The sequence below is a fragment of the Podarcis muralis genome, chromosome 6, assembly GCF_964188315.1.
Source record: "Podarcis muralis chromosome 6, rPodMur119.hap1.1, whole genome shotgun sequence".
NCBI classification, from domain to species: Eukaryota; Metazoa; Chordata; class Lepidosauria; order Squamata; family Lacertidae; genus Podarcis; species Podarcis muralis.
The window spans coordinates 43,871,621-43,896,174 of record NC_135660.1 but is presented as its reverse complement, the minus strand read 5'-3'; the positions used below and the strand labels follow the sequence as shown (position 1 = coordinate 43,896,174).

The window sequence follows — 24,554 nt, the reverse complement described above, 5'->3', positions numbered from 1 at the left end:
TGACTGGCCTACCTTGATGGGCAATTGGAATGAAGTACCTTCTTCCACCAAAGTGTCCACCTTATCCCAATAATTCAAATGGGAAATGGTCATTTTGCTGTAAACTGCACCAGAGCTTTCTGGGAACAGCAGAACGTAGCTACACATTTCACACAATGTGTATAACAAAGCCGTGTGTGTGTGTGTGTGTGTGTGTGTGTGTGTAATGAAAAACACCCTTGGGATGCTGGTCTTCAGCCGCCTGTTTGGTATAGAGGTCCAGCAATTTCAAGCCCTCATTTCAAGTGGTGTGTAGTCATACCCACTGCCTGATTTTCAGCCTGCCTTCCTTTGTGTAACGAGGGCCCCTCAGCTTCTCTGCAGATTCCCTGGTGCAGTGTGGGGGGTCTTGCAGCTAGCGCAGGAGCCATGAGGAGGAACTGGCACTCAGCCTGTAGGCTTTTCTCTGAGACTTTTCCCACAAAGCATCGCTAATTGCATTATGGCTATCTGGCAGCCAAACTGAGAAGACCACAGTCCTTACCTTGTAGAGGTGGCATTTGGATTAGCGAGTTTAACATTTTGCAAATGTTACCTAATGCCAAATGGAACAGGAGTAACCGAGTCTGCTTATGGAAATATTTTTTTACATGTAGAAACAGCTAAACCTTGCCTGACACAGGCATTATTTGTACAATCAAAATACCAGCTTAGTTTTTGTTGAGAACAAGTTGGTTTGATCTAAAATGCCTTGTTATGGCAGAAATGTGCAGTTGCTGCTACTGCTGCTGTGTGATTTTGCTAGTTTATAAAGCTAGTTTGCTGGGATTGTATGCCCCATCATGCATATAGCTGTCTGAGACATCTTGATAACTTTAGTAGATTTCTGCCAACCTTCTCCCCTCCCTCCTCTTTAAGGTATTCTACCACTCGTGTATGGAGGGAGGGTTTAATATCAAATCCTTGTATATAGACCATATCATCTAAAGCAGGGATGATTGACCTGTGGCCCTATAGTTTATGTTAAATTCCTATTCCCATCAGCTGCAGTCAGCATGGCCATTGGTCACGGATAATGAGAGCTGTAGTTCAGCAACATTTGGAAGGCCACAGATTCTCCACTCCAGTCTGAAGAGTGAGATCTTGCTGAGGTTTCCCATGGTTAGAGAGTGTGCTTTTCTCTGCAACCATAAAAACAAGGAGGTTCTCCTCTTCATTTTCCCCAGCTGAAGGCTGTAGTTTTCAGTGTTCTAACAAATTTTGATTGGCCTGGACAACATTTTCAGTAAGCTAGCCTGATTAGGGTATTTGCATATGTTACCAATTTGCATAAAGAGCTGGATTTTGTTACTTGCAGTGTCAAGAATAACTGATGAAGCATTACGGAGATTTGGCTTTGGTTCTTTGGTCTGCCACTCACTTCACTGTGTAAACTGCCTGCTCTGTCAGCTCTTTGCATTTCTTTTGACACAATTATATGTACTGTACGTATATTCAGAAGCAGGTCTTCTGAGTGAGGCTTACTCTCAAGTAAGTGTGTGTAGGATTGCAGCTGATATTTCAGTATCTGCACATACAAGTTGAGGATTTAGGAAGTGCTCAGTACCGAAAAATATGAATGCCTCATAGCTGACCTTTAGAGAAGGAAAGAGTAGAGCTGTTCCTGAAATCAGCTCACTGCAGAACAAGTAATGAAGTTAGCCTTGGGGTTAGCATACTTTAGAAGTGGCATAAATATAATGGGGAAGAAGTGAACTGATGTAACATAATGGTGCCGTTTTTACACAAGTGTTGACATGGGTGTATGAGTTGATAATGCTATTTTATTTTATTTTATTTTATTTTATTTTATTTTATTTTATTTTATTTTATTTTATTTTATTTTATTTTATTTTTAAGCCCTAAAAGACTCTGGACCAGTTAAGGACTGTCTTGCTCCTTATGTCTCTTCCTGAACACTCTGATCATTGGGAGATATACTCTTGGTGGCGACTCTTACTCCTCCTGTCTGCTTCATAGTTGTTAGGAGCAGGGTGTATAGCTCTGTAGCACCTGCTTGGTAGAACTTTCTCCTGATTAGTATCAGACAAGCATTTACTCCCTGCCCCCTGGCAAAAACTTATTTTATAAATGCAAGCATTTACAATGCCAACTTTTAAACACGTGCTCAAAACTTTTTTTGTTCACTTGGACATTCCCTGAAGTGTGACAGATTACTGACCATGGCAAATACCATTGTTCAGTAGTTTGTTGTGTTTTTATATTGGATTGTATACCATTTTCTTACTCCACGTTAGCTGATATTTACATCTGTTAACTAACTAACTAGTTTCTGATGGCCAGTCCAAAGAGAAAAGAGCCCTTTTCTAAAGGACTGACTTCCAACAGGGGTGGACACTTCTATGGGTTAAATGTTTCATGTGGGGCCTTGCATTTGAATATTTGCATGTTTCAGGTTCAGTTTGATTTGTAAAAGTTTGGTACAGTGGATGATGTGTTAGCTTTAGATGTGTGGAGGCCCAGTCTCAAATTCTTGCTTTATGGAGCACACGCTGTAGCTTTCTGTGCTAATTACTTCACAATGTACTTGTTGGGATTTATTGCTGAAATTCCTTTGGCCACCAAAACCCATGTTTTGCTACTGTGAATTCAGACATTTTAAAGTCACCTCAGTTCTCAGAAGCATTTAGATTAAAATAAAATAAAATAAATAGTCAGTATGCAGGGAGGCATTTGATGAATTCAGGTAAAATTTTCCTGAGGTAATAGTAGATCATGAACTTTTAAGGACTTGATGGTAAGGGAGAGTGGCCTCATGCTGTTGTAGGATGTACATCTATATTTGTCTTTTTAAAAGTTATATTTCAGCGGAGTCATTTATTGAACATTATATCTACAAATTACAAAATACTTTTCCTGATTTTCCTGATTTTTCTTCAAGTTATTACTTGAAAGGGCTATAGTACTTTTGATTTCTGACTTCTTACTTCTCATACTGACAAAGCTTGTTGCTTCCAGTTGTTGTTGTTGTTTGTTGTTGTTTGTTGTTGTTGTTGTTGTTGTTGTTGTTGTTGTTGTTGTTGCTGCTGCTGCTGCTGCTGCTGCTATTTTTGACTACACATTCACTGTGGCAAGAGGACTGCTCTCTTCATTTGAGTTTTTGGAAGCAATGGAGAGTTGAGCCTGTTCCCTTTCCAAGTCTGATGTGGTTTGACAGCTCCTTTGTGGGTCTTTGCCTTTCGGATCTCGTAGGAGGATAAATGGCTGTAGCTGGTCACTGAATGATGAATTTTAGCAGCTGGAACTGCATCCATCCATGAAATAGAGACGATGCAGACTCCCCTGAGAGCTAAAAGGAGTGATTGAAAATTAATATTGTTTGAATTGAACTCCTTAGGCCTCTCAGTTAAACTCATAATGCAGGCAGCAATTACAATCGGATCTGCTACAGCGTGTCACCACAGCAGAAAGCCTCTTGTTATTGTTTCACAGTGGTATTGGCGGGCATGCAATGTGTGGGGTAACACCTCTGAGTAGTGCATGTCTGTTGGTATGTGACTGGGAGGAAAGCATTAGAAGACAAAATGTATTTTACCAGAGGACTCACTGCTTGGCTCATCCAGATCTGTACACATCCATTTTCTATTCAAAACAAGCATTAAATACAATATCAAGAAAAATGATGGCCTAAATATCAAACTGTCTTTAGCATACGAGGTATTCACTGGAGGCGTGTGCAGAGGGGCAAGTCTTCCGGATATTTGCTGTAAGAAGGAAGGTGCTTGTAAACATTACGTGTCCTTGGGTGATGTACGCAACCATGCCATAGGAACAGTTTGAAAAGGTAATTGTAGGAACATGTTGGAGTGTTTGCAGTCATTCTTGTAAAGAGAAGGAGGGCTCTTGAGAAATTCTTGTGGCAGGCAGCTCTTGCCTGAAGCTTATGTTTCTGATGGAGCTTATAAAAGGTTCTAAAACAACCTGTTTTATGGTTTTTTAACCCAGAGTTTATCACCCTTCCCCCCCCACCCTGCTACTTTGAAACTCTTGCGAGAGAGAGCAAGAGAGAGTGAGAGATGTTTTTCTTTGAAGGACATCCTCCCATTACAGAGCTTAAATGTGGTAGTTTTGCTTTTCAATCTCCCAGAACCTGCAAATTAAGTTTCTACAGAATCAAACTGCAGCAGCAGAAGAGGGATTAGGACCATGGTGGTGCAAAGGAGAAGACAGCTCTGATTACTCAAAATAATAATTCTAATTCGTAAGGAGAGACTTGCAGTGGATTACACGTGTTGAATCGCTCTAGTTAATGACTCAACGTAATCCAAATAGTGACAGTTTTTATTACATTTATACAGTATTCTGCCCTTTCCCCACAGTTTTTGTTTCTCAAAAAGAAAAGAAAAGAAAAAAAGCAGAAGATCAGCACTTCTGTGAGATTGGCAGAGGTAAACTTCCACCTAGTCTCCATAACTGAGTGTCTAGGGCCAAATCACTGCAGTGCACCGTCTTAAGTCTGGAAAAGTCTTTTTTAAATGGGCTGAATTCAGATATGCTACTTTATGTATAATCTGAGCATCTGGATTTTTTGGTAAAGATTATTATTATTATTATTATTATTATTATTATTATTATTATTCCTCCATGTTGTAATTTATATAAAAAAGTGATAACAATGATAGGATCAGACAAAAATTAAAAGATGAAAAACAGCACATGACTCCGACCATATGTTGAACCATTCAAAAGATGTGCAAATATATTGGAAAAATCAACTTGCTTTAACATCAGCTTGTGAAAATGATCTGCGAATATGTGCTTAATTTGGCTAGGCAGCAAGGTCTTTATTCCCTGGCAGGTGGGATTTCATTGGTAAACAATCCTGCATTGTGGTATGAGATTGAATTCTGTTGCTCTGGATTCTAGAAACTGCCTCCCACCCAGTCTGGGGCAAAATGATTCTTTTATTATTGAGAGCAATGGAGTTTTTGCTGCTCAAGGGAGCCATGAATTGTAACACCAGCGATGGAAGGAATTGTCTGAGCCTTATAAGAAGCTGTGTGAATGAAGTTCTGTGTTGTACTATTATTGATGTTTTAGATGTTTGTGTACAGTATCATTTAATGCTTTTACAAGCTCCCCTGGGAGTGCCAATTGGCACTGAAAGCTGGGATATGCATCAGAACAAGGTAGTTTCCATAGTGCTCTCCAGATGTTGTGGTCTACAACTCCCATTAACCTCTGGCCAGCATGGCCAATGGGCAGGGATCATGTTGTTGTTGTTGTTTAGTCGTTTAGTCGTGTCCGACTCTTCGTGACCCCATGGACCAGAGCACGCCAGGCACCTCTGTCCTCCACTACTTCCCGCAGTTTGGTCAGACTCATGCTGGTAACCTCGAAAACACTATCCAACCATCTCGTCCTCTGTCGCCCCCTTCTCCTTGTGCCCTCCATCTTTCCCAGCATCAGTGTCTTCTCCAGGGAGTCTTCTCTTCTCATGAGGTGGCCAAAGTACTGGAGCCTCAACTTCACGATCTGTCCTTCCAGTGAGCACTCAGGGCTGATTTCCTTCAGAATGGATGCGTTTGATCTTCTTGCAGTCCATGGGACTCTCAAGAGTCTTCTCCAGCACCATAATTCAAAAGCATCAATTCTTCGGCGATCAGCCTTCTTTATGGTCCAGCTCTCACTTCCATACATCACTACTGGGAAAACCATGGCTTTAACTATACGGACCTTTGTTGGCAAGGTGACGTCTCTACTTCTCAAGATGCTGTCTAGGCCTGTCATTGCCCTTCTCCCAAGAAGGAGGCGTCTTTTAATTTCGTGGCTGCTGTCACCATCTGCAGTGATCATGGAGCCCAAGAAAGTAAAATCTCTCACTGCCTCCATTTCTTCCCCTTCTATTTGCCAGGAGGTGATGGGCCCAGTGGCCATGATCTTCGTTTTTTTGATGTTGAGCTTCAGACCATATTTTGCGCTCTCCTCTTTCACCCTCATTAAAAGGTTCTTTAATTCCTCCTCACTTTCTGCCATCAAGGTTGTGTCATCTGCATATCTGAGGTTGTTGATATTTCTTCCGGCAATCTTAATTCCAGCTTGGGATTCATCCAGCCCAGCCTTTCGCATGATGTATTCTGCATATAAATTAAATAAGCAGGGAGACAAAATACAGCCTTGTCGTACTCCTTTCCCAATTTTTGAACCAATCAGTTGTTCCATATCCAGTTTTAACTGTAGCTTCTTGTCCCACATAGAGACTTCTCAGGAGACAGATGAGGTGATCAGGCACTCCCATTTCTTTAAGAACTTGCCATAGTTTGCTGTGGTCGACACAGTCAAAGGCTTTTGCATAGTCAATGAAGCAGAAGTAGATGTCTTTCTGGAACTCTCTAGCTTTCTCCATAATCCAGCGCATGTTTGCAATTTGGTCTCTGGTTCCTCTGCCTCTTCTAAATCCAGCTTGCACTTCTGGGAGTTCTCGATCCACATACTGCTTAAGCCTTCCTTGTAGAATTTTAAGCATAACCTTGCTAGCATGTGAAATGAGTGCAATTGTGCGGTAGTTGGAGCATTCTTTGGCACTACCCTTCTTTGGGACTGGGATGTAGACTGATCTTCTCCAATCTTCTGGCCACTGCTGAGTTTTCCAAATTTGCTGGCATATTGAGTGTAGCACCTTAACAGCATCATCTTTTAAAATTTTAAATAGTTCAGCTGGAATACCATCACTTCCACTGGCCTTGTTATTTGCAGTGCTTTCAAGACAACAGGCAGGGATCATAGGAGCTGTAAATCACAACATTTGGAGGGCACCATGTTGTCTACCCCTGCGTTGGAACAAAGATTCAACAGCTGGGGGTATGTTCATCTCAAAACTGTGAAATCATGCATATTTTATGGGATGATATATCAGTTCAGTCCATAATCGGTTGCCTTATCTTAATAAAATGCCCACCACATTATCTTAGTGTGGCTGAAATTTGAGGAGGAATTTGTGGTCATAAGAATAAATTACTTAAGGGGCCTCTAAGAGAGCTAATCCACGTTGGTACTACTGAGTGGTCTGGTAAGGAGAGGCAGCTGTTAATACAATCTTGTTCCCTCTCAGTGACTTGAATAGTGCATGAAGTATGTAACCCTATATTATAAAATACCATGCTGCTTTAAACCTCCACAGCATGATTACTGGGCATAGCTATGGAGGCATCCTCGAGACCTAGTAAATAACGTTTCATTTTTCGACAGGAGTGATGGATGAATGCGGCATCCTTGCTGAGGATAAAGTGAGAAACAGCTGTCATTGTACAGAGCATTTAGCTATTGCTTATTGTTAAAGCCTTGGTGCTTGGGAAAACTACTCTGATAAAACTCCTGGCCAAGACTGGAGCCTTCAGGACAGACAGCTGCATTGTGAGAAGTGAGATTCAGGGCAGACCTTGATTTCTTTTGGTTTCTTTGTGATCTTTTTGGAAACAGTTATGATAGCATTGTAAACAAGCCCACAAAAGTTCCTCTCCTGGTTTTTTGTTTTGTTTTTGTAAACTGATTTGTGGTTTTTAAATAATCAAGCGGTGTGTAAATTTCATGAAATAAATAAATAAAAATAACACAGCCAGCAAGGCTGATGGAGTCTTGTTATGGTGGGTGAGTTCTAAACCATTAGTGCTCCTTCAGGGAGTACATTTTTTCATGCTGTTTCTAAAGAAGTGGCAGCAGGAAAATCTCTCCACAGGCCATGCTTTTCAATGCATCCCTCTTCCATTTGTCAAAGGGATGTTCCTATAAACATAAACAGTGAATGGAAGCTAAGTAGCTGGCTCAGAAGTACAGAGGGTTGAATTCTGCCATAATCTTTTGTTGTTTGATCTCTGTGGGAAATAGAAGCAGGAAGAGAGGCTGACAGGCTGCTTTCTGTGCGTGTATTTATTCTGACATACCTTGATGGAGCTTCTGGTTGTGTTGTTCCATTGTCTCTCTGGTGTCCATGTATCTAGGCTGACCTAAGGCCTTGAATCCCCAGATGCTATGGATGCACTCCGCTATGGGATGATGTATTTGGCACTTGCCCCTGGAGGTGCTCATGTGTGAACATGCCCATATTTATAGACAGGTTTTAATCTAGAAGAGCAGGTGTTGTGTACAACATATAAGAAGTGGACTAAAACATTCTGGCAGGTTTGCAATGACATGTAGATTTTTTTGCTCTAATTTTGTTTTAGCACTTCAAATAAAAACCAAAGCCAAGTGAACCTAGTGCATAAAATCCAAATTGGGGAGAACTGTCCAGCAGTGTGAAGCAGTTGTTTCTGGCTCCTAAATGTTGATCTCATTTCCATAAAAGGAAGGGAATTGTCTCTCTTTGAGACCTAAGCATCCTCTGTCATTGTTTTTTCAAGAAAATAGAGCCACTTTCTCCCTTTTGAAAGCACCCCGTCTTTTTCCTCTGCAAAACAAACAAAAACGGTCGTCCTGGCTGGGACTTACTCCATTGCACAATCATTTATCCTTTTATGCTGTCTTTCAAAGCAGCCTTCGTTGGACACCAAACTGTTTCCCTTGAAATGGAAGCATCAGGAGGCTGTGCAAGCAAAAAACATTCAGAGCTGCTTCAAAGTAGACACTAGGCTTATAAGGCTCTGGAATCTAGTCTGTCATCCACATACTAGTTTGCTATTTTGTGTAATACAAGGGGTGCTGACTGTAATTGTATTATTAGAGCATAAACTAGCCTCTAAGGTTTGTAGAAATCAATGGGACATACGTACTAGGCAAATGGAGGTAAGCACACAGGACTCCAAAGTGCATGTTCTTACAGATGCAGACTTCCACTTGCTTCACTGAGCATTTTAACTTGTACAGATTCACACAGTTGTCTGAAATGCTGTAGAAGCTGACACCCTGAGGGCTCAGTAGCACATATTTCCTGGAATTGGCAAGGGTTGGAGGAAGGCAGCACAACCCAAAGGAGACAGAGTGGAGCTGAAGGCAATGGAGCTGTGCAAAACAAAACAACTGTACCCACCAACCCAGAGCAGAAGGGTATTCTCTGGTCTACGGAGGCTAGAACCCAGTGTGGCTAAAGACACTTCCCAGTTAAAAGGGGCAAGAATAATATCCAAACACTGTTCTCTTCTACTGTGTAGCACAGGAGAATTTATATTGGTCACATGTTCTACACTTTAGACCTTACCCAAATATAAGGCTGATCTTATTTCCCGAGGAGAGAGGCAAAGGTTGAGAAGGATAAATTGAAAAACTGGTCCAAGGTGAACTGCTGGAACATAGTGTATAGAATTGCTGTCACGTCAGAATACTTCCTCACATTAAGATGTGTAAAACACATTGTGAGATTCCCATTTGATGCATGGATGGTGCTTTGAAGCTGAAGGTTGCCAACAGAGAAAGCTCTTGGCAGAGAAGGCAGATTTTTCTTTCAATCTCTACTGTTGTGATTGTAGAAGCCGAGAGGCCATGAAACTAGTTTGACTGGAGATTGCCGTGGGTAATCACTCTTCCCTCTAATCACACAAAAATGAGGAAGTACTAGAAAGATTTTGGCTCAAAAACATGCAGTGTTGGACATGGCTCCACAGTGGAAAGTATTTAGTGGAGGGTGGTCCTCTGGATGTTGCTGGACTACAAGTCCCATTATCCTTGGCCATTGGCCATGTTGCCTGGGACTGATGGGGGGGGGCACAGGTTCCCCATCTCTAATTTAATGGAAACAGTGCTTAAAAAAACAACAACTGTGCAAAGTAGTTTTGCCGAAAGAGTTTTTGAACTTTTGGACACTGTTAACATTGGTTGCTGTACATCGGGAATTTCCTGGACATTTCACCGATTTCCGCCCAGACACTGCTTCTGGCTGCAGTATTCCTGGTATGTCCTGGAAATTCCAGACGTATGGCAACTCTGCAGTGGATCAGAAATGGACAATGATAAGTATTGATAATAGAATCCTATTCCGCTGGCACAGCTCAGTCATATTTACCATTCAAGCTGCACCTGTTAGTCATTGGTTCCCATATGGAATCTCTCTCACTTACCTGGATGGAGGGCAGAGGAAGTGTAGCATGGAAGATGCTTGTTGTACATGGGTAAAAGTCTGATCTGGTGCTCCAGCCCCTTTTGTTTTGGGCTCCACCCATCACTGGCAGGTGGCCCCTGAATTGCTGCTCATGAGTTAGTGCAGCCTTTGGACTGAGAAAGGTTCCCCATTTCTGATCTAGACAGAACAAATTTGATAGGTGCCAGTGCTAAAATGTTTGTGGTAAATGAGGGGTAGGGACTCCTTTTGGCCTGGAGGACCAGAACTTTATTTCCCTCGGACTTCATGGGCCAATGTTTGCAGGTGGGCAGGGTCACTCTTGCTGATCTGATGACTGACAGGTAGGCAGGACCACTCATCTCTCAGAGTTAATCCGTTGAGTGGGGAGAGGGGGGTTCAGCTAGTTGGGGTTCAGTCCTGCTGTCTGCAGGGCTCTACACCCAATGTGACTTACATGTAACAGGATCCCACTCATAACTCTGGCTATGCATTTAAAAAATACAGTTTCTATTTCAGAAGGGTATTGATGGGCTTATTTAAATTTCAAGAAAGCCTTCAAGCTGTTTTCTTTGAGCCAGTTCCACTGTCACATTTTGGCTTTACCAATAAGCTTCAGAAACTCATCCCATGTGTGCAGGCATGTAAAAAAAATATTCTGCCCAAGTGACACAGCATGCATCTAGGTTATCTCATGAGCTGAGGTTGGATATGTGGATAGTTCTAATACATAGGATTATTTACCAGCAACTTGTGCATGTGCACAAATCTAACAAATATTTTGCATTAATTAATGTACCTATAGGATTCATTCTCCAAGCCATTTTGTGGTTGCTTAATATTGCATCAAACCTGGTTTTAGCTTCAGCATCTCACTTCCATAAGTGATAGATTTTGTTCAAACAGTTAAATCAAGGACCAAGTCTCTGTTCTACTATACTGGAGAAAGCAGCTCTTTTAACCTCCTTTCAAGTCCTGGGGTTGTTCTCTTAAAAGCTTCCTTTTCCAACAGCACTGCATCATCCTCAGTAATTTCTGATTCACTTTGTTCTTGCTTCCCAGTATGGCAGGAGCTTTTAACTTGCCCTGCAGCCATTTTCCTCCTTTGCTGCAGGCAGAGGGCAGAGCATTTTGCTCTTTTGCAAGTTTTAACTGAGCCTCAGAGAGAAGGTGCTCTCTCTCTCTCTCTCTCTCTCTCTCTCTCTCTCTCTCTCTCTGTGTGTGTGTGTGTGTGTCTTTCTATCCATCCCTGTGTTTCCAGAGCATCTGATTTCTTAGATCAGACAGATAATACCAAAAAATCTTCATTGATCAAATAGTTACACTATGGTGCTGAATACTTTATGTGGAAGTTAAATATGTTTGGAGCTTACTCTCACACCAGAATTTTGGCTTCTCAGAGTTAATATGTTAAGGTTCCACCTTAGCACTGAACCTGAAACAAATAACCTTTCATATTTATTCCACACATGTTCAAAGTTGCCTTATGAAGTAGTAGTAGTTCGTTTTTCCTGTTTACACTTGAGAAAACCAAGTTGGGCCTGCTCAACTGGACAGATAAACTGGGATTTCACTTCTGCTGCAGGCTGAATGCTTTATGCACCAAGACGTCTTTTTAATAGCAAATAACTTTCTCGTGGTCCTTATGCACATAGGAGGACAGGTAGCACTTGGTTTCCTGATATTTACACATTATCTGTTGCATGTTACTTGTTATCTGTACAGAGGCGTACCTAGGCTCCCCCCTCTCCATTTTGCCCCTTGGCAAGAAAATGTATCAGCACCTCTGAAGCCAGGAGAGACCATGTACCAGAAACTCAAAAAACTTTATTCTTGTTGTCTTTCGTGCTCTGCCAATGACTTCCTCTGCAGCCATCGGGATCAGGTCTGCTCTGCTCCACCACTCCTCCTCCTCCTCCTCCTCCTCCTCCTCCTCCTCCTCCTCCTCCTTCTCCATTGGTCCGTCCGTCCATCTGCTTGCCTGCCTCCCCTGGCTCACCGCTTTCCCTTCTGGCTTCTTTCTTTTTTCCTCCTCCTGCAACTCATGCCCGCTCTCTCCCTCTTTCTTCCCTATGAGCCCTGCTGGGTGCCTCACTCACACTTCTAATAGCACCACCAGTCAAATGTGGAGGGGGCCCTGCAGGACCCATGCCGGTGACCAGATTCCTCTGCCAAGGTGCCCGGAAGAGCCTGTGTACCTCACCTGGCTGCCCAGAACAGCAGAGGAGCAGCCCGGGGAGTGCACAAGCAGGTGAAGGTCTCCTAACCGCTCCGAGCCAGAGTGGAGAGGTGTGATTTTTGCATCCCTCTGGGTCTGTGCCCTTGGTGGCGGCCAACCTATCCAACCCTTAGGCATGCCTCTGTATCTGTATGCATGCAGAAGAGGCCTCAGCCCTATTTGACTTGAAGCAGTTCTCAAATTGGCAAGAGTGACATCATTTGAATAGCACAATGCAGAGGTTGGGGGCAGGGGGGTAGCCTTTTTTGGAGTAGTGGAGATGTTGTGCTTACCTGCCATACTTTTGTTTGTAAATCCACAAAATTCACAGTTTCCCTTCTCAATGTCTCTTGCCTACACACATTTATTTTTACTGACAACTGGACTGCTCGCATGCTTTGGTGTTGTTTTGTCACACACTGTTGCATTCTTTCAGTCTACAGCTGCTAGCAGCCATCTTCCCCTGCCCCCAATATCTCACTCAGAACCAAGGAGGTGGATGAGAGCCATTTGTTTAGAGGGCTACTCCCACTACCGGTCTGGCTTATTCCATGCCACTTCCATTCCATCTTGGACAGCAGAATAAAGTAAGCTTGCATTCAGGGCATGGGAAAGAGAGATTCTATGGTAGGCAAGACTCCCCTTTGTGTTTTGATGCCAGTACTGAGAACAGAGCTCTCCGCTCATAAATTTTACCAGCATTTGTCTGTTTAAGGAGATCTCATCCGCTTGACATTTGGATTAGTTTCACCCTTCCCTATCCTCATGCTGATGAATAGGTTAGCTTGTGCAGTGTGGAATAAACATTGATTAGGATAAGTGGACTGTTCAGCCGAATTACAGATTCAACCCGCCACTTCTCATACTTTGCTGCTTCTGCCTGTCCTTTCTTACAGAGGAGGTTGGTTCAACTAGAGCTCTGCACATGTCCAGAATTGTGTGTATGGTTTTGTAATGAGAGAATACCATGTGATCATCACAGGAAGCCCCTATTGTGTGAGGCTGCGCTGGTATAAACTGGAGGTTCATCCAGTCACAAGGAGGTGGTTCCACTGTGACCCAATTAATTCCAAAATCCAGTCCAATAGCTAATACATCTAATGCCTTTTTGCATTCCCTAAGAAGTCCCATTTCAGCAAGGATGAGAGCACCTTGCCATAAATATCTGTATTGGCAGAGATATCCCTATGTCCCCTATGTTTCAACCTTTGGCACAACACCAAATTAACTGAACTTGGGATGCACCATGAAGTCTCCACCAATGTCCTTTGTTATGTAATGTCATTTATGTCTGAGCCTGGACCCTTTGTAAAAAAAAGCCCTTTCAGAACCAGGGTAAAGCTATTGGATCAGTTTTTCCTAAAACTGGGTACATAAAAAAAATTCCAGTTTGTTCAGTGGCTTCAGGAGACAGGAAAACCACCACTTTTCATGTGACCCTTTGCCTTTCCTCATTCTTTATCTCTCCTTAAAATAAAGCTGGATCTTTTAAGAGTGCTTCTGTAGTGACATTTTAGTAAGACACATAGCTCTTCTGCTGTTTATAAATAATTTCATATTAGCAATTTAAATCTTTATCCATTTATAAACAAATATTACAGTTGCAGCAACAGTATGACTGTTGCTGGTTCTCTGTAGCAAAGATACTAGTATGCAAAATCCCACAAATTGATCAAGGTTATCAAAGCAAATGCAATTCTCTCTATGTACATGTGTAGTGTTATTCATTGTGCTTCCAGGCATGTATATTCTGTACAGATTTTCTGATGCCCATACAAATGTTGCCTGTCAAATGCTCATTGTGGGGCAGATCCTGACATTCAGGTGTGAACTCTAATCGGCACTGACCCCATGCAGTCTGTGCGGTTTCCTGTTCTCCCTAGAAGTGGGAGATTATTTTCCTAGAAAACCCTGCTATTCTTGCGAGGGGCTCCTTTATGTACATACAAAGTCCTTCAAAGAATATTAACAACCTGAGTGTCTTGCAGAGGCCTGGAACTGATGATCTGGACCGGCTACAGATTTGATCAGTTCAGGCAACCTTGAAAAGGAGAACTGTGTGAAATGACTGAGAAACAGGCTGGAAAGGGCATCCAGCAGAACGCTTCCCACTTGCAAAGCAATTTGAGTGTCACCTTTCCTCGTGGCAGCACAGGTGTGTGTGGGGGGGGAGGCTATCACATTCTCCCTCAAAGCTGGAGCTAACTCTCTCTCAGAGGTAGGGAAGCTGTGGCTCACCCTGCAGTTCTGCATTTTGGCACAGCAATGACACTTCAAAGGCAGGTACCTGCCATCTGTCACCGATCTGATCCCCCTCAAGGTAGGGCTGCCGCAACACCAAGAAGGTGACTCCAACATTTAAGCTTTGCTCAGGGAATTTATTTGCTCTACGTAGGCAGGTTTAGTGATTAAGGCTTATAACTCTGCAAACACCTTACAATTTGAAGTGATTGGTCTGCCTTCCCTGTCTCGTGCCTCATTCATGTACAATGTCACTGCCATTGTTCATGCACATCAACAGAGCTGGTTTTTCATAAGTTGTATACCATTTGAATAAAATGATTGTTTGCATAAAGTTCCAGGATGAGCTCAGAGTGTTCCAAACCTCTGGGTTAGCAGAGTCTGTAACCTGAAGTGTATGTAACCTGAAGCATCTGTAACCCTAGGTACCACTGTACCTTTTGGGGAAATTGCCCATTCTGTTGATGGGACAAACTAGAGACATGTCCATACATCTCAAGCTCAATTTTTCTTTCTGCAAAATCATCTTTTTCCAAGAAGTGATGGAAGTATTTATAAATATACTTTCTATGGCAGTTTAGGTTATGCCTGCACTTGCTGTACAGTTGAGGTCATTGCTTGCTGTGTATATGATTCATGTCAAGCTGGCCAGGTCCACGTTGCACACACATTCATTCCTTCATCTACTGAGTATTACCTGTAATAAGGGAAATCGTGTCAGTGTATGGTCTATGATGTAGCACAAAGGGTACATATCACTCAGGATCTGTGGTCCTCCAGATGTTATTGGATTCCAACTCCCATCAGCCGCAGCCAGCATAATCTGTGATCATGGATGATGGAAGATATAGCTCAACAACATCTACAGGACCATAGGTTCTGCAATCCTGATCTATATGGTTTAAATAAATTACAGGTGCGGGCTACCTTCTGAGGCATCGTGTGTGTCAGTGAATCGTGCATATTTGAAACACCATTGAGAAAGCCTGCAAACACCCTGCCCCTTTTTGTGAATTTTCGGGTCATTTCTGGATTTGGTTGTGCACATTCACGCACATATTGAACTCATAAATGGGGGGTTGTCTGTATGGTCTTTTGAATGGGAGGGGTGTATTTTTTATTATGCTATATATTTTTGTGTTTTTATGTAAACTGCCCTATTATCAGATGAATGGCAATATAGAATTCAAATCAATCAATCAATCAATCAATCAATCAATCAATCTTGCCCCTGAACACTTCACATGCTGATAACAATAGGTGTTCAAAGCTGCTGTGAACTATGGTCATGTTTTCCTTTTCCAATATCCCCCTTTTTTATTTGTGAAATGCTAAATTTCAGGTGGTACAGTTATACACAGAGAAAAGTATGGGCGTGTACAATTGTACAAATCTGTACATAAGCCAGAGTCACACCAACACTACTAAGACACTGGTGGAATCTTATCTATTGTGAATTCCTTTTGTGTTAAACACCTGACTCATCAGATAAGAGGGGTCAGCTGCAGTTACATGGCCCTGAACTGCTTTAGGATTACATGCCTGAAACATCACACAGTTTGAATAATTGGGAGCACTGTTGCATTTCAGTCCACACTGGGGGTGGCAAACTGGACTACGGGGGTGTTGCTGGACTACAGCTCCCATCATTCCTGCTTATTGGCCATGCTGACCAGGGCTGTTGGGAGTTGAGATCTAACAGCATCTGGAGGGTCAGTGAGCTCCACCCCTGAAATGGGATGGAATAACATGGCAAAACAAAAACATACAAAACACCACATTTCAATACTATCAATATAACAAGATTGCTTAAGCAACATGCTGCATCCAATAGAAAAAGTAAGAAGGGAGTTTCACAGGTTCACCTTAGTCCTAGAAGCACTCCTCTCATAATGTTGCTCACAGTCCTTCTCCTGCAGCAGCTTCTGATAAGGCTTCCAAAGCCAAACGGTGGGGTGGGTTCAAGTTAGAGGTTCCAGATAACAGCTGCAGACACAGATTGACAAAGTTTGCTGACTAACAGAAAGAAACTAGAATATAGTGTATAGAATGAAAATGCAAATATTTCAGTGGTATCTGTTACAATTTGCTATTTTTTGCTCAAATACTCATCCTCTCCTCCTGTTGCTTTCAGTTTCCAGCATATGCTAAGAATTCTTTCTACCAATGCTTAAATAGTTCAGCAAAATGTATTGGAGCGGGGTGTTAACATATTGGCAAATAGAAGAATGATGCTAAGAAGTGGAGCTCACAAGCCCATGCTTTGCATCAAGATGACTTTTTGGAAGACATTGTTTTCTCCTGCTGAGCTCCCTTCCCTCCCAGGTTATGAATCAGATCACACAAAAAGTAAAGTTTGTGTAATAAACCAACCGATATCAAAGGGCCAGTTCACATGTGTACATGTGTCATTTGATGATGACGCTATGTGAATGAGCCATCCTAGATAGTACTTCAATATGGAAGTTTTCAAAGGGAATCAGTTCACATATTTGGTTGCAAGTCATCAAGTGACAGAAAAGAATTAAATTATGTCTATGCAGATGTGAACCAGCAAATAAGATTCTTTGACTCCTTGTTATTGCATGATAATTGGGTTTCATTTTTTTTAAAAAAATGCTCAATTTCTGTCACTTTCTTCTTGCAGATCTTGCATTCTAACAGCATTGTCATTGTCACGCTCCTGTGATCCCTCGCAGATTTTTACTACACTCGCATCATAAACAACAATAAACACAATTCTCCAGCTGCACCTCTCCAACTGAGCTGAATTTTGAGTGGTATTATTCTTATTTTGACATAGTACCTTCTAACCTCCAAACAGCTGTGATTTCTTTTTACAGCAGCCTAGTTAGTAATCAGGAGCAAACACTGGTATTTTGCAAGGGAGAGAAAACACTGATAAACCAGAAGTGCCTTTCACCTTCTTCTGCCACAGGCATTTAAATGACCAGGAGTGGGGAGGGGAAATGATGGTTGTGAAAGCGGGAGGGCTCAGGACTCGCTGCCTGACCTCAAACTGTCTCCCAGCCTGCCATCCCTGCTCAGAACTGGCCTTCTGGTGACTCAGCCTGAGCAGTTCTAGGTAAGGGATATAAATAGCACTTACTATCGAGGCAGCTATCTGCCTCAGGCATTTGTGTCCCAATCAAGATTGTTGGTTTGTCCCTGACTTCCCTCAAGGGACTGTGGTTTGGAAAGCAAGTCTTACCTCCTTTAGCTCAGTGTGATTGTGTGGAAGAAGACATGACTGGATATGGCTGTATGAATGTATGGAAACATTTTCTTACATGTTATGAGGCAAAGTATATAACACTATTTGCTCACAGTTTCTGCTTGTGTCCACACCAGACATTTACAGCTCATGGCTTCCTCCAAAGACTCCCTGAGAAGTGTAATGCAGGGTGCAGGGGGCTGGAGCTCTGTGAGGTGTAAACTACAATTCCCAAGATGCTTTGGGGAAGCCATGTGCTGTGAATGTATGGTGTGGATGTGCCCCTTTCTCCTTTTCACTTAATAGCAGGCTATATATGAAGGGTTGGAACACAATATTGATCAGTTTTCAGTTTAGGCACTTGTCCGAAAGGGGTGCTTTTGCTATGAAAACGTGGTGCTCTAATAACAACTGGAGGAAATTCCAATTGGTTTTTCACTGCAGCTTGGACAAGGCTAGGGTTAAATTCCTCTAGGCGTATTACAGTTTGCCTCAGTATATTTATATATGGTTTTCTGCTTCCTTCAGTGCTCCCATAGGGAATGAGGACTCGCATTCTCAAGCAGTCAGATACTGATTCAGTTTATCCACCTTCCCTTTCATTCACTCGCCCACACACGTCGGTTCCTGAAAACATGCATTTCCATGGTATACTTGAAATTCCCCTTGAAAAATATGGGCTTTGTAAGTTGGAAGGAATCTTCCATAATCAGTTTTCACTGTTCCACAGAGCATAACTTCTGACTGCATTTCTTCTGCATGCCCTGTTCAAACTCTTGATTGATACCCACAACAGAAGAGTTTGGGACATGAGGTAACCAGAGAGAGAGAGACGAAAAACCAGTGTGCAAGCACTAAGGCTGAAGTCCAGGGGTGTGTGTGTGTCAAACCAGGGTTTCCAGCTTACCTCCTGCTCCCCATTGCTCAATTCCTTTAATGAGCCTGGAAGACTCTGGAGTTCAAGGCTGCAGCACTAATCTGGACATCTAGTCAGCTGACTCTGTGGGTCAGTCTCAGAGCACCAGGCCTTTTAATACCCTAGCCTCAGAACTAGCTCCTTAGTTTAAGCCACTTGACTCTAGTGTAAAGACTCTGCCTTACCTGGACTATATAGTTGCCTCTTTGGTAGGGTTGCCATACGTCAACAACGTTTCTGTCTGGATTTTCACTTTTTGAAATATGGCAGCCCTATCTCTGGTTCTTGTTTGCTGCTCTGAACCTTGGTTCTTGCCTGCTTTAGACTACACTTGGGGTATTTGGGTGGACGGCCAGCTCCCAGGATCCCAGAACATGACAGCTTGATGCCTGTGCTTTATGGGGTCTAAACTAAGGGACCAGATAGTGTTGGCTAAGACATCTAGGCTGCAATGCTGTGCCTGCAGAACTCAATCGGACTTAACTTCTGTGTAGATAGGCATAGGATATGCTGCCACTTAGGGATAGCTGTGCTGCTATTTTGTGGGTTGCTTTGGCTGTGAAGGCTAGAGAGAGACCTCTCAGGATTGGCCTTAGAATTTGTAGTCCACCTTCACGAGAGAAAACATGCTTATGCAAAAGGGAGCAGCTTCAGGGGCCCAGTGAGTGGCCTGGGAACACCTGAAGCTGAAGAATTGCTCGTGTCCCTCGGATGGGAAACCAGTAGAAGCTGTTCGTAAGAACTGGATATATAAGCATAATCAGTCTTTCAAATGAAAAGCAGTTTCAGATGTCATCGCACTCACAGTAAAACAGTTTTAATGGGAACTTGAGATGCAGCAGGTACTGGATCAATGATGACAAAAAGCCAGCAGTGGTTTTTTTTTTTGTTTGTTTAATTTTTTTAAAAAGGATTCATGTTAAAGGCATTGAGGTCTAGTAAGGATGCCCATAATCAACATGGAGGAAAATTAGAGTTTAGTTTTTGAGCAAAGGTCCCTATATTTAAAAGGTGCAGCTTCTCCCCCCCTCCCCCCCTTCGGTGTCCTCTGCTCTGGGCTGTTATTGGTGTCCAAAGATTACACACACACACACACACACACACACACACACACACACACACACGGTAGATGGTTGATGAAAGGACACTTAGTGAGAGGCAGGGAAGGGAAGACTTCCTCAGGTGAAAGACTGGGAGAAGAAAGGAAAGCTCCCAGGTGAGAGGTGAGAGGCTCCACCACTTCCTGGGTGAGACAAGGATTAAGAACTACCTTTGAGAGAGGACTCTGCATTTTCTTTTCTCTTTCTCCTTCTTTTTCTGGTTTTGTTTTTGTTTTCCTTAGTTTCTTTTATCTTACTGTATTATGAAAAAGCTTTAATAAAATATTATTTAAAAAAAACAAATCTAGTAAATAGATTTGGGCCAGTTAGGAATACTCCCAATACATGGTGAACTCGTACTCAAAATATTTACTGCACTGCCCAATTTGGGGTTTTAACCATTAATTTATAATGTTGATCCAGAGAATAGCCATTCAGTAATTTTTGACCCAGCCAAAGGAATGACTACCGCATAGGCAACATTGAGAGCTGTGCAGTTTTGGGCAGCTTGGTTTACAACTTGAAGCTTTTGAGGGATTTATATTAAGCATCTAGCTAGAACCTCTGTTTAATTTGTTTTTGTGGTTAATGGCATGATCCTAGTCAAGCTTATCCTAATGTAAGGCTCATGGAGTTGATTAGGACTGACTCCCAAGTAAGCTCAAGGCGTCAACCCTAAACACACTCCCAGGGGAGTAAGCACCATTAAACACAATGAGTCAACATGCATAGGAATGAGCTGTTAAGTCTGTAAAAACACCTCAAACCTGACATCTTTTTGGTAGTTAGTTATGTTTGTTTCTTTAAATGTTGCTTTAAGATTTTGGGCCCCCCACAATATCCCCTTGTCATAATTGTGTGTGTGTGTGTGTGTGTGTGTGTGTGTGTGTATTCATTTTCTTTGTAATAATCCATTAAAAATTTCAAACAATTGCATTATAAAAGTTCTGTTTGGCTTATTTTGAAATGCATTGGGTTTGAGAAATGTAACATTCTGCTACCAAAATTCACCCTCTCAATGAAGAGGGGAGGAAACACTGAGTAGCAGGTCATGCCTCCCTTATCTTCCAGTATGCTTCTGAATACCAGTTGCAGAAACCACAGGCGGTGGGTGGAGGAGGAATGCTGATGCCTTCAGGCATCTGATCAGCCACTGTGAGACTGGGATGTTGTACTAGATGGGTCGTTGGCCTGATCCAGCAGGCTTTTCTTATGTTCTTATGGCAACCTCAGGATCTGTGGGAAAAGTGAGAACTGCCTTATCTGACAAGGAACTCCTGGGGGAAGCTTGCAATGCTAATAGGGGACTGGTTCTTACGGGTACCTATCTTTTCAATATGTATACTGTCTAGAGATATTTTTTTAAAGCGTACTGCCTGTTGGGGTGCCTTGCAGGTCTGCATCCTCCTAAAGCAACAGCTCAGAGCCATATCAAACAGCTTCACTATTTCAAATAATTACTATGTGTTCTCCACCCATGCTTTCAATTGAATTGCCAGCATGACAAGAGGCTTCACAATATCTTTTCCTTTCTGGCCCAATGAAGAACATTATCAACCTGGTGCACAAACAAGTTAAGTTAGAACACATGGGCTGATCCCTCTACATATCCCTCTTGACGTCAGTAGTGGGACTAAGGCTACAAACCTTCGCATTCTTACTTGGGGATAAGCCCCAGTGTATGCAGCGAGACTTTCCACCAATTAAGCATGCAGTAGGCTCTGTCTGCACTTCATTTTAAGGGCTCTGATTTACCGTAATTGAGCTGAAGATCAGGCTCTGTATCTTTTGAATCTCTGGGTTAAATGTTCATCCATGGGAAGGTTTAAAGGCTTTCCCCCCTTCCAAAGTTGCTGCATATATTGGATAATATTTGAAAAAAAAATTTTTTTTGAGGCCCTTGAAAGTGATCAACTTCCACACTCTGTCCTGATTCACATTTTGGTTTACTTTTGCATTTTTCTGTTCCCATCTTTCAGATGTCGGACAACACAACAGTGAGCCTTCAGTTCAGCTGCCTCTTCCAGGGTATCTGGAGTGCCCAAGAAACCTCTGTGGTCTTGCTTTTTAAACAGCCTGTGTTTCTTTCCCCAGATTTGACCACTGCAAGACGTTTTAGCAGCCATGCCCAGAACTACACTACCCTCCTGCTAGAGGATGAGAAGGGAATTCTTTATGTTGGGGCCAGGGGGGCCATATTCTCCTTAAATTCCAGCAACGTTTCTGATGGCTCCCATCGGACAGTAAGTGCAGCTTTATCCCACTGGCATGTTCACAGTTAATTCCCTTTGCAAATTTTGGTTTCCGAACCCATTTAGGGCTATATACATACCTTCAAGGAAGAACAACTACAGCTTTCTCTTTATTTAAACTTTAGAATCTGCTTTGATTGGGGAGGGATCATGGCTTCATGACGGAGTCAGCAAATGGCCAATCCGTGCTGTGCATATCAAATTTCTGCTCTGAAGTAGAAGACTAGATTTCACCCCGAATCTTATTGCATATGTGTAAAATATGTGATGAGTGCATTTCCACAGCAGACTCACTGCTGGAATAACGTATGCCTGCATGCAGCCTTTGTTACATTAGAGTCACCAAGAGATACACTGAAAACAATCTGTTCTGAAAAACTGATAAATGCTTCCTCATTAAAAATGGATGCATCTGTCATCAAATCTAGTTTCCACAACAGATATAGACAGATATGGAGCCTTTTGCCCACCTCCCATGTTAGTGGAATGAGCTGGGGCCAACCCTCACTGATAGCTAATGGGTTCCTGAACTACAGCTCCCACCATCCTTGACCATTGGTCATACTGGCTGGGGCTGCTGGGAGTTAGAGTCTAACAACACCTTGAGGGCACCATATTGGCTCCCCTTGCTGAAGTACACAAAGGTCCTTTAAGGTACCTGGAAGTCTCTGGTGCCTCTTACCAGGTATAACACTTGTTCACTCTCCTTTGAGGCCCTTTATCTTAGTTTGGTTTCTTTTCTGTGCCCTTATTTTTTATGCAAAATGGGAAGGGAGCTCTTGAGCCATGTAAAAATGAAAACAGCAGTCACCCTCTACTGAAAACCACTTGCTTTTTTGGTCTCCTTCCCTCTCCCTCTCCCTTTCTCCCTGCTGCTTCCTTATGGTATTTGTAACAGCCAGGTTCTCATTTCAACCAAGGACCTTTAAAAGCAAATGGGCTACAAAAATCTGCAGCGCTCCCCCGCTTTGCACTTAAATAAATCCACTTATTCTGGGGGAAGGCGAAGTGTGAACTTTGAAGAGCTCTTGTGAGTTTCATGGGGCTTGCTTCTTAATGTCACGCTCCACCACTATTTCCTGGGCTGGGATGCCCCAGTGAATAATGATCCTGTTTTGTGTTTAACTTTGTAGATTGATTGGGAAGCCTCTCCTGAGAAGCGGGGAGACTGCCTGAAAAAGGGCAAAAACAACAAGGTATGTGCTCCAGAGGTCTCTGCCTTTTTGTCTCTCTGCCTGCACTTCTGACCTGTTTGTGCCTGTAGCTGATGAACAGGCCATTGTCAGGACTCTTGTGCAAATGACACCCTCCCTTCCTCTTTTGCAGACAGAGTGTTACAACCATGTCAAGCTTTTGCAACGGCTGAACACAACCCACCTGTATGCCTGTGGCACATATGCCTTCCACCCGCTCTGCACATACATTGTGAGTAAAAGAAGCAAAAGAATCTCCTCCACTGCTTTGTTGGGAGTCCCTCTTTGCCCTGAAACTGACTGACAGGCAGATGTCAGTCATGCCCTTTGTTTCCAGAAGCTGTGCAATATTATTAGCCAGTCAGATACCAACTGAAAATCACTCAGATTAACTTTTCTGCACATGGATCTGGTTGTAGATGAACTCTGTAGGCAGGTATCCAGGGCAACAAACCAATCCCAAATCATGGCTCCTGTGTCAGTAATCCCTGCCAAGGAACGGAAAGGTCATGAAGACCAAAACTAATTTTTACTGCCTGCCAGAAGGAGGGAGGTCTGTGGGGAGGCTCTCCCTTCCTAGTGTTTTGTTCTCCAAGGCTGGCTGTTGATTTCTGGGAAGCCTAGGAACCTGGACTGATGCTTTAAGGTGTCTTGCCCATGGGTTTGCTAACATACCGTCTGCATAAAGAACTAAAGGAAAAGGCCAACCCTACCATTAGGCAATGAGACAACCATGGCCTAGTGTGGGGGCACTGATAATTTATTTATTAATTAAATTTCTATATTAGTTTTTAATATATAATCATACAAATTTCTATGACATCAGCCCCTTCCCCCTGTTCCCCTCTGTGGAGGACAGAACTGTGTGTGCCTTGTGCCAGTCTGGAAATAAGATTCAACTGTCATTTGACTCTGCTTCTCTACATGGGAAGGGGGTGGCGGTGACAACTTGTCTTTTGTCATAGGCAGACCCTGAGAAGCATAAGCATGCCTTTCTTTCATTCCTTTAAATTCACATTCAATGTGTTAACATTGGGATGCTTTCCTGCTGTTTGGCATAGTGGATAGAACATTGGACTGGAACCTGGGAAATCGGGTGGAATTCTGCATTGCACTCTTCCAGTTGTTCCATCTGTGCAAGCTTTGCCAATGACAACCGCCCCGCTCCCTGCGTGCTGCTGTGGGGGTTCTCCTGACCCAGAGTCAATTGGGGGGCACATGGAGGGAGGTGGGGGGTTGTGCAAGCAGAAGTCCTTGTGCAGGGCTTCCACTTATAGTGCTGGTTAGGTGACCCCTGCCCCAGGGTTAAAATCCCTACTCAGCCATGTGGTTCATGAATGATCTTGGGAAGTCACTCTTTCTCAGATGGACCACCTTGTGGCATTCTTGTGAG

General features: G+C 42.8%; 1 protein-coding gene across 5 annotated transcripts in view; it reads left to right on the top strand.

The window, feature by feature from the left end:
- Positions 1–24,554, top strand: part of SEMA4G (semaphorin 4G) — a 96,070-nt gene that overhangs the window by 49,030 nt on the left and 22,486 nt on the right. For all 5 annotated transcript variants that reach the window (XM_077930173.1, XM_077930176.1, XM_028730449.2 and 2 more), the window contains 3 exons: positions 21,811–21,959; positions 23,102–23,164; positions 23,295–23,393. In XM_077930173.1, the coding sequence (XP_077786299.1) occupies positions 21,811–21,959; positions 23,102–23,164; positions 23,295–23,393 (311 nt within the window). The remainder of the gene's footprint in view (positions 1–21,810; positions 21,960–23,101; positions 23,165–23,294; positions 23,394–24,554) is intronic.